The 12,664-nt window shown below is 35.7% G+C and overlaps 2 protein-coding genes across 3 annotated transcripts in view; one reads left to right on the top strand and one right to left on the bottom strand.

Annotated features, from left to right (window-relative positions):
* The window catches only part of TJP1 (tight junction protein 1), a 121,696-nt gene that overhangs the window by 6,613 nt on the left and 102,419 nt on the right, over positions 1-12,664 (top strand). The gene's annotated exons all lie outside the window — the stretch shown is intronic.
* On the bottom strand, positions 8,022-8,767 carry LOC105808953 (dihydrofolate reductase-like). 2 transcript variants are annotated; one of them, XM_012642712.1, is made up of 2 exons: positions 8,400-8,767; positions 8,195-8,283 (listed from the first exon to the last, which is right to left on the bottom strand). In XM_012642712.1, exons 1-2 carry the CDS (start codon positions 8,765-8,767, stop codon positions 8,262-8,264), a joined length of 390 nt encoding a protein of 129 aa, XP_012498166.1. In that variant the 3' UTR covers positions 8,195-8,261. The 2 variants fall into 2 exon arrangements, with proteins under 2 accessions (XP_012498165.1, XP_012498166.1); XM_012642711.1 differs by having other exon boundaries at positions 8,022-8,767.

Consider the following 12,664-nt stretch of genomic DNA (forward strand, 5'->3'; position numbering starts at 1 on the left):
GAAAGATTTGCATTGTTTACTCTGAAAAAATAAATATGAGCAAATTTATGGTCATCCTATAATACAACATTCTGGTGAGCTTTCTTGGTTGGGGGAGGTGCCTGAGTCAAATCTAGAGCCTGGGCTTACTGTTCCATAGGGTCTGCATTTTTCCTTGTTAATTTTTTTTTTTAACGTTTATTTGAATTGAATCTGGATATGTCCATGTAAATGTTTTCTGCACGTGTTTAGTATAAATATCTCAATAGGAGAGAAAGATTAAGAATTATGAAGTAATTGGAATTTACTTACATACAACTGGAGTATACTGAAGTGGAAAATGGATACTATGCTAACTGTTACTGTTACATTTAGGGTCTAACAAGCTACGAAATATGTAACAATTTGGATTCTTAAAACTATTTTACATTCAACAGATACTTATCGCATACCTAATGTGATACTAGGCACTGTTGCAGGTGCTGGAGACAGAGCAATGAACACATTGCTGTACTGATGGAGTATTTTAATAGTGTTGGTAGGCAGCAACGAATATTCATAAGATACTATATGTGATGATAAGTGCTAGAATCCCTAACATGCCATTTCTAGGTCATGACTCCCCCTGGCCCCCAAAGATTACATCTACTTTGTCTTCTGTGATACTTATTTTCCAGCTTTTCTGTATAGTTTTATTACCTAACTATGCATTGTGTAAACACTATAGTTTTGCCTATCTCTGAACTTTGCACAGAATATTCCAGTGTGGATTCTGTTGTATATGGCTTCTTTTGCTCAGCATTATGTTTGTAAGATGATCTATGTTGTGGGGTAACTGTAGTTCATTCGTTTTCATCGTGTTCACGTACTTCATGATATGCCGTTGTATGAGGACTTACTGCCATATTGCATTGGGGAAAAAATAATTTCAGTTAGACTTGTGTGGCTTTTTGGGGAAAAATACTGTATACATCTGTCTGAGGGACAAGAATTAGGTAAGTGTTATTAGACAATCATTTGAGTTCTAAAACAGCTGTGTGAAAGGTGGTAAGCTGCTTTTGGTGTTCATATGATGTTTACCTTGAAAAGTCAGTCTTAATTTTGAGTACATTTTATAACTGTGGTCTTAAATCTGTAGTATTAAAGTATGTTGTAGTAGGTATTCACTTACCTGACTCTGATCAGATCACTAAAAGCCATAATCAGGAAAAATACATGATTTGGACAAAACAAGTCAAAACAATTCTGCCTTTCAAAATATAATTGTAGGAACTCTTCCCTGGTACTGTCATGTAAAGGAACTTCTGAAGACTTTTTACTGATTTTTTTTCTTTAAACAGTGATAAATGTTGGAGTATTTAATTAAACAAAGATATGCTAACCCGTATTTTGATGCTGTATCACCTATAAAATCAGAAGACAGTGTCCATGGCAAGTAGATTTACATTTGGTTGTAAATAAGAGAAATATTTGTCAATAGTAAACAATAGCCCCTAATATTGCGTGCTGACTCTGTGACAGATACTGAGCTAAGTGTTTTATGTGCATTATCCCATTTAATCTTTACAATTTTGTTAGGTACTACTATGATCTCTGTTTTACAGGTGAGGGATCTGAGGTTAAATTTACTTGCTAATCACACATCTCCTTGCACACTTTATAACTCATACATGCACATCCTTATACATTCATGTGTTCTAAATGAGCGTCAGGGAGAAAAGTATGGAATGGTGTTAGGTGAGTCTTAGACCAGACAAGCAGCATGAATCATGAAAGCCAGAAGAGAGGGTACTATGGCACTCAGGGAGCACAAGCTGGTTCAAAAGAAGCAGCTCTTGCTCAGTTCCAGCTGATTGTTGTCATGTAGCAAGACAGGCCAGATCTTCCAGTTTTTCAAGAGGTTGTAAATCCGGATTTTCATGTAAATTACCCTGACTTAAATCTTGTTAGTCGATTTAATTGTTTATATCTTTTTATTGTGAAATATATTACCATGTGTATAAAACTACATAAAACAAATGTACATTAATGAAGAATAATTATAAAGTGAGCACCCATGTAAACACCATCCACCTGTCAGGCCAGATCCTGTACAGAGAGAGTTCAAGTAAAATAAGGACTGAAAAGATTATCCTTGTCACTTTGTGAGTTTAGGCTCTGGAATCTGAACCCTGGGTCTAACACTTAATAGCTGTTTTCTCATCTATAAAAAAAAAACTGCCTATGTAAAAATGCAACAGTACCCATCTCAGGGTGTTTGTGGGCTCAGCACATACTAAGCTCTTAATATTATGTTAGCTGTGCCTTCTAAAAACATTTTACTATCAGAGAAGAGGCATATAGGAATTACGGTTGTGTGTGTGCACACACGTACATACATCCTTAGGTTTTTATCTATTTATTTATTTATGGGCAAAGGTCAGCCTGTAGGCTAGTAGTTTCAGCCTAGCAAGATGTTTTGTGGTTTCAGAGAAGGTCCTTGGGCTCCTGAGATACTTTTTTATTTATTTATTTTTTTTGAGACAGGATCTTGCTCTGTGGTGTCATCATAGCTCACTGCAACCTCAAATTTCTGAGCTCAAGCAATCCTTCTGCCTTAGCCTCCCGTGTAAGGCCTGGGACGACAGGTGTGTGCCACCACACCTGGCTGAGATACTTTTGAAAAAATTATTTCAGTGGCCTTAAGAGATACAGTCTTTAGTCTGATGGATTAGGCAATAGAGATTAAAGACTTTGAAATCTGGTGTAGCTGCGTCGTTTGGATATCCACCTAGTATGATGAATGTTTCATTAGCAAGTTCTGTTCAGTTTTTACCTGCTGAGCACTTCAGATCTTTGTACTCGTTCCATCTGTGCTTTTCTACCATTTACATTCCTCCTTCCCCTCATCACACACACACTAATCCTTCCTCTGGATTTCTGTAATAACCTCCTAAGTAGTATCATAGCCCCTGTTCCCCTTACAATCTGTTTTTCTAAAATAGTCTTAATCAAAATCTAAGTTTGATTAGGTTCTCCCTCTCCCCCCCAATACACACACATACACACACTCATCCTAAAATTCCAAGGCTTCTCAATTGCCTTTAGAGCAAAAGATCAAAATCTTTAATGTAGTCAGTAAGCTCCTAGTTGATTATTTGACCCTGCCTCTCTCTGTAGCCTCATCTTGTGTCCTTCTCCTCCTTTCTCTTTCTCAAACTATACTTTACTCTTTTTAGTTCCTAGCACATGTGCTTCCTGCCAGCTTTCTCTTTGAGTTCCTCTCATGACACTGTTTTGTCTTTCCTTCATAGTACTTATTTAAGCCTGTGCTTATATATTTAGTCATGAAATTTTTTGATCATCTTGTTCTCCCACTAGACTATAAGCTCCATGAGAACTAAAGTCATTCTAATTGCGCCTGGTTATTCACAGAGCTTAACACAGTTTCTAGCACATAATGAACTCCCAAACATTATTTGAATGAATGAGAGATACTCTTTCCTACCCCAGGGCTCTTGCATGTGCTGTTTTCTGTACCTGGAAAGCTTCCCACCTCCATCCCTTATTCACCTAGTACCTTGTCCCTCGTTCTTTTCCTCAGTAACTTTGCCCAGAGCCCAGAAACTGGATCAGAACTCAGTGCTTTAAGCTCCTTGTAGTCCTTTATGGTACTTTTTTTTTTTTTTAATTTCAGAATTTTTACAGGGGTACGTACATTTTGGTTACATAATTTGCTTTTGTACAGTTACAGTCGAAGTTATAAATGTGCCCTTCAACCAGTTAGTGTGCATTTTACCTGTTAGGTCCTTTATGGTACTTTTAAAAACTTGTATTTAGTTTTCTGCTGTTATTTGATTAATATCTGACACCTTTTCTAGACAAGAATTGCCTTTTTTGTTCTGTTATTAACTTACTGGTAATGTTAGATCACCTTAACTTCAGCCTAGAAACTCCCAGAAGGTACGAGTACATCTCCAGAACTAGCTGCATTTTTCTAACTTTTCTGAAAGGCAGTTGCTGGAGTAGCCAGTTCATGGAAATTTTGCGTACTGTTGTGGCATCATGGTAGCAGCATTCTTTGTTTGGGTCTTTTCTAGATCAGTAATTAATTTCTAAGCCTCTTGAGTTACTTTTCTTTTTTAAGTGGAAAAATTTCAAACCCATACAAAAGTATTTGAGAGGAGTATAATGAATCTCCATGTTAACATCACCCAGTATAGTTATCAATTTATGGTCAGTCTTGTTTCAGCTATACTTCCATTCATTGTGTCCTCCCTTCCCCATTATTTTGAAGCAAATGCCAGACATCTTTTGATCTGTTAATACAGGTTGAGCATCCCAAATCCGAAAATCCAAAATGCTCCAAATTCTGAAACTTTTTGAGCACTGACATGACATTCAAAGGAAGTGTTCATTGGAGGACTTTGGATTTCATTCAGATTTTTGGATTTGAAATTCTCACCCAGTATATTTCAAATACTCCAAAATAAAAAAAAAAAAATCCGAAATCCAAAACACTCTGGTTCTAAGCATTTCTGGTAAGGGATACTCAACTTGTATTTGAGTGTGTTTGTATATATATATGTATGTATGTATATATCAAAAAGATAATGCTTCTTTAAAAAAAAAAAAAGCTACGTTACCATTAACACTTTTGAAATAAATTCTAAATCAGATAGTTAGCGTTTTCTAATTGTCTTAAATATCAGCTTTCCTTGATGAGGTCCTTTCGTTGTGATTGTTTGCCATGTCTCTTACTTAAGTCTCTTAGACATACAAGGTTCCCCCTGGTCTGTCTGTCTCTCTCTCTCTTTTTCTTTCCCCCTTTCCCTTGCAGTTTTATTGGTTGAGGAACAGAATTGTTTGTTCAGTAGAATTTTCCACAGTATAGATTTTTGTGTTTGTTTCCCAGTGTCAGTTACAGTGATGCTTGGCCCTCTGTATTTGTTTCTTGTATATTGGTTAGTTGGAGCTGGAGCAGTTCTAATAGAAATACCATGTGAGCCACCTATATAATTTAAAATTTTCTATAGCCAAATCAAAAAATTTTTTTAAAAAGTAAATTTAAGTTTAATATTTAACATATATCTAAAATATTACCATTTTAGTATATAATGTTATAAAATTATAAATGAGATATTTTAAATTATTTTTCTATACTGAATCATCGAAATCCATGCCACATGTATTTTACACAGACAGCACATCTCAATTTGGACTAGCATTCAGTCCACATTTTAAGTGCTCAGTAGCCACATGTGGCTGGTGACTACCGTATTGGGTAGCACAGATCTAGAGCCTTGAATGGATTCAGTTTGATTTTTTTCTTTTTTTGCTTGGTTTTTACCAGACTACTTCATAAAGGGTATTAGGTTCCCAGGATTTTTATTGGTTTTTGATGATGTCAGCAACCATTGATGATCAATGCCTAGATCCCTTAATTCACTAGGTGTTGTAAATGATCATATTCAGATTTTATTATTCTTTCTTCATTGATTAGCTGAAATACCTCTAAGAAGAGAAACTTCCCTGCTTCATATGCTATTTGGTTACCCCCAGTACTGTTTGTATAGGAAAGACAGAATAAATACTCGATTCTTGCCCTGTGTATACTGGTTTTTCAAAATAATGAGTTCTGCCAGTGCTTATCATTTTTAAAAATCACCATGAACATATGGATGGGTGGGAGCATATTTGATTTATTTTAATTCATTGCAGTTAAGTTACTTACAATCCTTGCCGTCAAGTTACTTTATTTTGAATTTTTATAAATGTAACACAGTAAACAAATCATAGGTGTGTATACAGATTGATGAATTTTCAAAGTGAATACACTTGTTTGCCCATCAGCCAGACCAAGAAAGAACATTACCAGTATCCCAGGAGTTCCCCCCACCCCCAACCTTCTTGCCCTTCCACTCACTGCATACACAAGGGTAGCCCTATTATAACTTTTTTGCAGTGGTGGGATCATATAGCTCATTGCAATCTCGAACTCCTGGGTGGCCTCAGTCTCCTGAGTAGCTAGGACTATAGGTGCATGCCACCATACTCAGCTAATTTTATTTTTTCTAGAGTCGGAGTCTTGCTATGTTGTCCTGGCTGATCTTGAACTTTTGGGCTCCAGGTGATCCTTCCACCTTGGCTTCACAAAGTGCTAGGATTACAGGCATGAGCCACGATGGCCAGCTCTGACTTCTAATGGTATAGATCACTTTTGCCTGTTTTTTGTTTTATTATTTAAAAATGACATTTGCCACTTTTCATGGATTATAAAGTTCATGTGTTTATTGTAGAATATATAAAAATTGAAACATACAACTCTGAAAACATGCATTTTTCCTATGAGTACATTAATATGCTTCTTTTTTTTACAAAATTGTTAACTTTCTCCATCTTTTCATATATCTTATGACATTTTTCTTTAAACTTTTTATTTTGAAATATTAGATTTTCAGCAAAGTTAACCTTTTCTTCCCTGCCTTCTTCAGTATGGTTACATTATTCACTTGTAATATAGTTATGTTCATTTGTTGCTGTTTTTATTCCATTTTTTATTCCTCCCGTTCCCCCCAATATCTTTGTTGGTTTTAATGTTTTTTGTTTTTTTTTTTTATCTGTGAAGGATATATCATGAAGTAATACTGGGGTTCTAAGAGTCAAAGATACACAAAAAGATAGATTCAGAGAAATGTTATTGCCTCTTCATCCCTTCCTCTGCCTTCCCACCTGGGAAACCGGGAAGACTTTTATGCATCTTCAGCCATTAGAAAAATGCCATACCTAAAAATGGTTTCATTTTTGATAACTGGAAAGCACTCTAGATTTTGAGTTTTCTGTAGTATCAGTAACTGTCTTTAATGGGAATTTCTCAATGTTTAATGTGAACATAATAGTAACTTTTAAGTTGATACTCTTTCTCTCTGATTTTAGTACAGCAGGTATTATAATATAGCAACTTGCCTGTGAACTTAGTTTTTAGCAAATCTCCGGCTTTGACCAATCAGAGAATTCTAAGTTCACTATGTCTTCTTTTAATATCTCCTAATCATATCCATCTCATCATTTGTCTCCTAAATTGTTAGCCAAGGGGTGGACAAAATAATATATTTGTAAATTTAACTGATGTTGAGTATAGTGGGGTGTTGGATGCTAAATTTACTTAATTTCTAGGGAGATTTTCATCCCATGGTTGCTGCACTTTTATTTGGATCGTCATTTTCTTATACTTAGTGAATTTTTATCTTGTATTTGTGAAGTTTATTGAATCTCTGAATATCTATCTCTAGGACCTCTTTTCATTTGATTTTAGTTCTTTTTTACCACCTCTTGGTCATCTCCATTTTGAGAATTTAAATAACAGGCCTTCAAATCAGTCCAGATATATCTATTTTCCCCTACCTTTAAACACACATACTGTTCTCTTTCTTTGTGTTTCATTTGCATAGCAGTGATCGCAGTTTGGAATTAGGCAATTGAAATTTCAATGAAGGGCAAGTGCCATTTGTTTTATTCACTAAAACTTACATTGTACTTCTTAAGTTTCTGGCTCAACTTCATCTCTATAGGTGATGTTGCCTTCTATTTTGGATGGAAGAAAAGCGAAAACAAAAAAACAAAAAACCCACAAAACACAAAAATAAAAAACCCAAACACTTTGGAGCACAGAAGAAATCAGAAACAGTCCAGTGTAGCATCTTTGCTCACAGAAGGAACACAGAGAGGTCACTAGAGTGTTCCGGCTCCCTTTACTACTTGGTTTCCCTACTAGGGGACTGCAAGTCATCGAGAGTGTTCAGCATACTTTAAGAGATAGTACTGAATAATCTACTTCAGTTGCATATATTTAATGCTATGTAAGGGTCTAACATAGTTTTTTTTTTTTTGAAGGGTATGTGCATCTTCATCTTTAATTAATATTGCCAACATTTTACAAGTCTGAAAATGGCAAGGACTGGTGAGAATGCCACACGTGATGGGGATGGAATGGCACCTCACCGTAGCAGGTGGTGGGGACGCAGTCCTGGCTGCCGGGGAGAGGCACTGAGATAGTTATAGTGAGAAATGTTTCACAAATGGTATTTGATATAGTCTAATTAAGAATAATGGGGAATAAAAACATGCTTAGAAATAATTATCCCTAGATCTAAAGTCGACAAGTCTTTTCTTCTAATGTAAAAATGTATAATTTTTTTAGAGAGGGGGGCAACAACTTGAAATAAATCAGAAAACACTGAAGATATTAATCATTCTTTTCATATACTTCAAATTTGTACTTAATGCCTTTCTCCTCCTGGACATCAGAAAGAACACCTGGGTATTCTGAGAGAAGTTTGTATTTCTTCAAATCAATTTCTGGAAAAAATGTGTCACTTTCAAAGTCCTGCATGATCCTTGTCACAAACAGTTTAAGATGGCCTGGTTGATTCATGGCTTCCTTATAAACAGAACTGCCTCCCACTATCCAAACCATGTCTACTTTATGTGCTAATTCTGGTTGCTCGATAAGTTTTAAGGCATCATCCAGACTTTTAGCAACAAAATGAGCTCCTTGTGGAGGTTCCTTGAGTTCTCTACTAAGAACTACATTAATTCTATCCTTTAAAGGTCGATTCTTTTCAGGAATGGAGAGCCAGGTCTTCCTATCCCTAATCACCAGATTCTGTTTACCTTCTGCTGAAGAGGTTGTGGTCATTTTTTGGAAATACTTGAATTCATTCCTGAGTGGGGGCCAGGGCAGGTCCCCGTTCTTGCCAGTGCCCACGTTTTGGGACACAGCGACGATGCAGTTTAGCGTACGAACCATGGCGGCACCAGCAAACACCACCGGGCTCACTAGCACCTCTCAGAAGCCAGACCAAGATTGGCGCGAAACCTAATATAATTTTTTTAATTCATCAAAATTTTATTCTTTTATGATGTCAGATAAGGTATATTGATCTCTCAAAAATTGAGAGAACTGAAGTTTTTATATTTTGTTTTGGTGTATTCTCTGGACAATAAATGATTTTTGTGTTAGTTTAATTGGTTTGCATGTACCCTCACTGGCTGCTGTTTCTCAAGTTTCTTTGCTTCCTCCTTTTTCCCCCTAAAATATTGGTAGTCCATAGGGTCATCTTAGTCCTTTGCAAACTGGATCTTTTCTTGTGGCTTCAGCACTACTACCTTGTGTACTATTAGATCTTTATCTACTCCATATCTGGGTCCCAGTTATCAAACCTATATATCTAACTGCCTACTGCCCTTATCTCTGCTTTGATAGTTCCACAGGCACCTGAAGTTAAGCGTATCTAAAACTGTACTTGTAATGTTTTCCTCCTCCTGCTTAAACTTAGCTGCCCAATTCAGAAACCTAAGAGCCAACTTTAACTCCTCCCCTCTCCTTTCATTTTAACTTTCTAATTGGTTTCTTTCCCTCAAATCCATCTTCCATATTATAGTCTTCAGAGTGAATTCTGACTATGTCATTCAGTTGTCTAAAATTCTTTAGTGTTTTCCCATTGAGTTAAAAAGTCCTTGGCATTAGGTTACAAGACCTGTTGTAATTTGGTACCTTTGCAACTTCTCTTTTTACCCTCTGCCTATTCCACATATTGCACAACCTAGTCATATCAAAGCCAGTGTGGTGTGCAGCATCATACGATCTTGCTTGCTGACATGCTATTTCTTCTCCTGAAAACATCTTTCCCCTCTTTTTTCCTGCTCATCCTTCAAGCTTGAACTCAGATGCTGCTTTCTTGGGGAATTTGTCTCTGATCTTCATAGCAGGCAGAGTCTTTTTCCATCCTCCATGACACCTCTCATATACAATTTATCTTGTGTTCTAAGTTGCTTCTTTGAGCCCCTAGGGAGAGGGAGGGATCTATTTTTGGTCTTCAGAACATTTACCATATTTATAAACATTTGTTGAATAAATGAATGGGTCGTTTTTGAAATTACAGCCATAAGGATAGTAAAATTTAACTGGCTGTATATTTTGATAATGTTAAGGAGTCCTTTCATTTCATGTATACTTGCTTTATAGATTGTGTTTTGAATTTGGTTTTCTCCCAATTGTAGGTTCATCTTGTCTAGTCTGTTCCTGTGCCTTCCTGTCTTTGCCCATTAGTTTTGTAATCAGTCCTAAAGGACAGTGAAACTGCCTGGAATTGGGATCTGAAGTTTTGGCAGGAAGCCCTTCAGAGTTGGTGATCTGAGTAGTGTCTTTGCCAGCTGGAGCTTAGAACAAAGAAACCAAACAAACTCTTGGCAGATTCTGAAATGCAGCTTTTTGCTTCTTCAGAAATTGTGATTCTAGTCAGTTGATGCTGACTTAGAAATGTACGCAGAACTCAGAATCCAGCAACCATGAATTGTAATCACTTTTGATGCCTGCAGTGCTTCACTAATTATTGAATTTGTAGCCTGTTCTTTGTAATTATAGTCTAACAGAATTTTGGAGCTGGAAAGGTCTTTTTATTTAAGATAATTTCATCCAATTCCCTCATTTTATAGGTGAGAAAAACTAAGGTCACATTTCTTGTTAATGACAGATTTAGGCTGTGGTCTCATTATTTCTGGTCTAGTTCATTTTCTGTTTAACAGCATCTTTCAGAGTTACTAGGGAATGATAATACTAGAATCATGCTTAGGGGAATAATGCATTTTCCTTTTGGTCTCCTACAAGCTTAAGTGCTTTAGGAATGAGACTGGTAATTTACCAGAAGGTCCCGGTGCAAGTTATGCAGTTATTCCTCCTGCATTTTTTTAAATAAGAAAAATGACAAGCAAGTTTACAATGAGAATATTAAGTTTAAAAATCATCTATTTCAGTAAGTTATAGAAGAAGGTGATTAAATGAAGCAAAAGGGCTCACAGTGAAAAAGACTCCCCCTACCCTGGTTTTCATTTCTCTATTCCAGAAGCCACTTGTTCCTTAGGTATTCTTTCAAAGGAGTCCCTTCCACCCCCCCTTTATTCCTAAAGCATCAAAATTCTCAGTCATTAGTCAACATGTTTTTCTTTATGGAATGCTCATGAAAATGCTACTTAACAAATTTACTGGTACTGTAAATGTTTTATATCAATTTTAGCTTCCATTTCTGAGTGATTTACTAGAAGGAGCTTCTTTGTTTTCTCCCCATTTTACTAGTGATCACTTTGAAACATATATAACAAGGTTGAAAGAAGTTTACAAAGGATACTTGAATGCCAACCACTGAGATTCTACCATTATCATTTTACTGTATCTGCATTATCACATATTTGTATGTTCATCCGTCTCTCAGTTCATTCAGAATTCAGGAGGACTGCCTGGTTGTATGATCAACTATGGATAGAGTTTTGCTGCTTTTGCCATTGAAGCAAATGAAAGGGTAGAGAAAGATGCCATGGTCTATGGTTTAAACTAGGAATACATTTTTCTGTAGATTAAAAAAAAAAAAAGGTGAGTGGTAAGACATAGTAACTCGTTTCTATTATATATTAAATTGGTTTAATGGCTGGTCAAGAGCCTAACTAACCACTCTGTTTGATATTTCATTCTCTATTACTTTCTTGTACATAGGTCTCCCTTCAGATAAATTAAGCTAATAAAGCTGTTTGACTTTAACAGAGAAGTGAGCTATTACATCACCCTTTTTGGGAAGTTGTGTATTTTGAGATGTGTATTTTTCTAATTTCTTCAAGAACTATATTGATTTTGAAGTGGAATGCTGAGCACAATTATATTTTTTAGTATTTTAATTTTTTCCCCCTCATACAAAGAAAATAAATTTCTCTTACTGCACTTCTCCTGGAGACTGTACATTAAGACCTTAATGTATAGATTTCTTACTAACAGTAGAATATACACTTTTTAGTATTAACAATAAGGTATAAAATAAGCTTTTTAACCATTATTTGATTTCCTAAAAGCCAAATTAAAAATAGATACAGATGTTCCTCAACTCACAGTGGGGCTGTGTCTTGATAAACTCATAATAAATTGAAAATATCAAAAGTTGAAAATGCATTTAATACACCTAACCTACCAAACATCATCGCTTAGCCCAGCCTACCTTAAGCATACTAAAAACACTTTAGCCTTATAGTCGGGCAAAATCATCTAACATAAAAGCCTATTTAATAATAAAGTGAATAAAGTGTTGAATATGTCATGTAATTTATTGAATATTGTACTGAAAGGGAAGAGCAGAATGGTTGTATGGGCACCACCATAAAGTTGACCCATTGTAAATAGGGGATAGTCTGTTTTCGCAGTTTCAAGTAGGAATGGGATTTGGTGAATATGGTTTAAAATATGTTTCCAGTTCTGATTGGGAATGGAGAAAAATAAGCTAAAAGAATAAAATGCCTGCTGAAAAAATGTCATCCACAATCCCTTCACTTTGAAGATGATCAGTGTAAAACATTTTATGTATCCTTTCAGCCTTCTTTTCTTACTTATTTTTAAACAAAATCAGGATGGTTGTGTACAAGCAGTTTTATAACCTGCTTTCCCTCCAACATTAAGTGAATTTCCCCATTTGATTAATATTCTTTTTACAAAATAGAAAACTATGTGTTCATTAAAATCATAGGGAGGATGATAAACTGTTTCATACCAAAGAGTATGTTATCAAGGAGAATAAGTGCATGTTATCAGATCACTTGCAGTTTGGACTGATAGGAAGGGATTAAAAAGTCAGTAAAGCAATGTCACTAGTTAATGCAGTGGATTAAG

Source organism: Propithecus coquereli, unplaced genomic scaffold, assembly GCF_000956105.1.
Source record: "Propithecus coquereli isolate 6110/MARCELLA unplaced genomic scaffold, Pcoq_1.0 Scaffold184, whole genome shotgun sequence".
Taxonomy (NCBI): domain Eukaryota; kingdom Metazoa; phylum Chordata; class Mammalia; order Primates; family Indriidae; genus Propithecus; species Propithecus coquereli.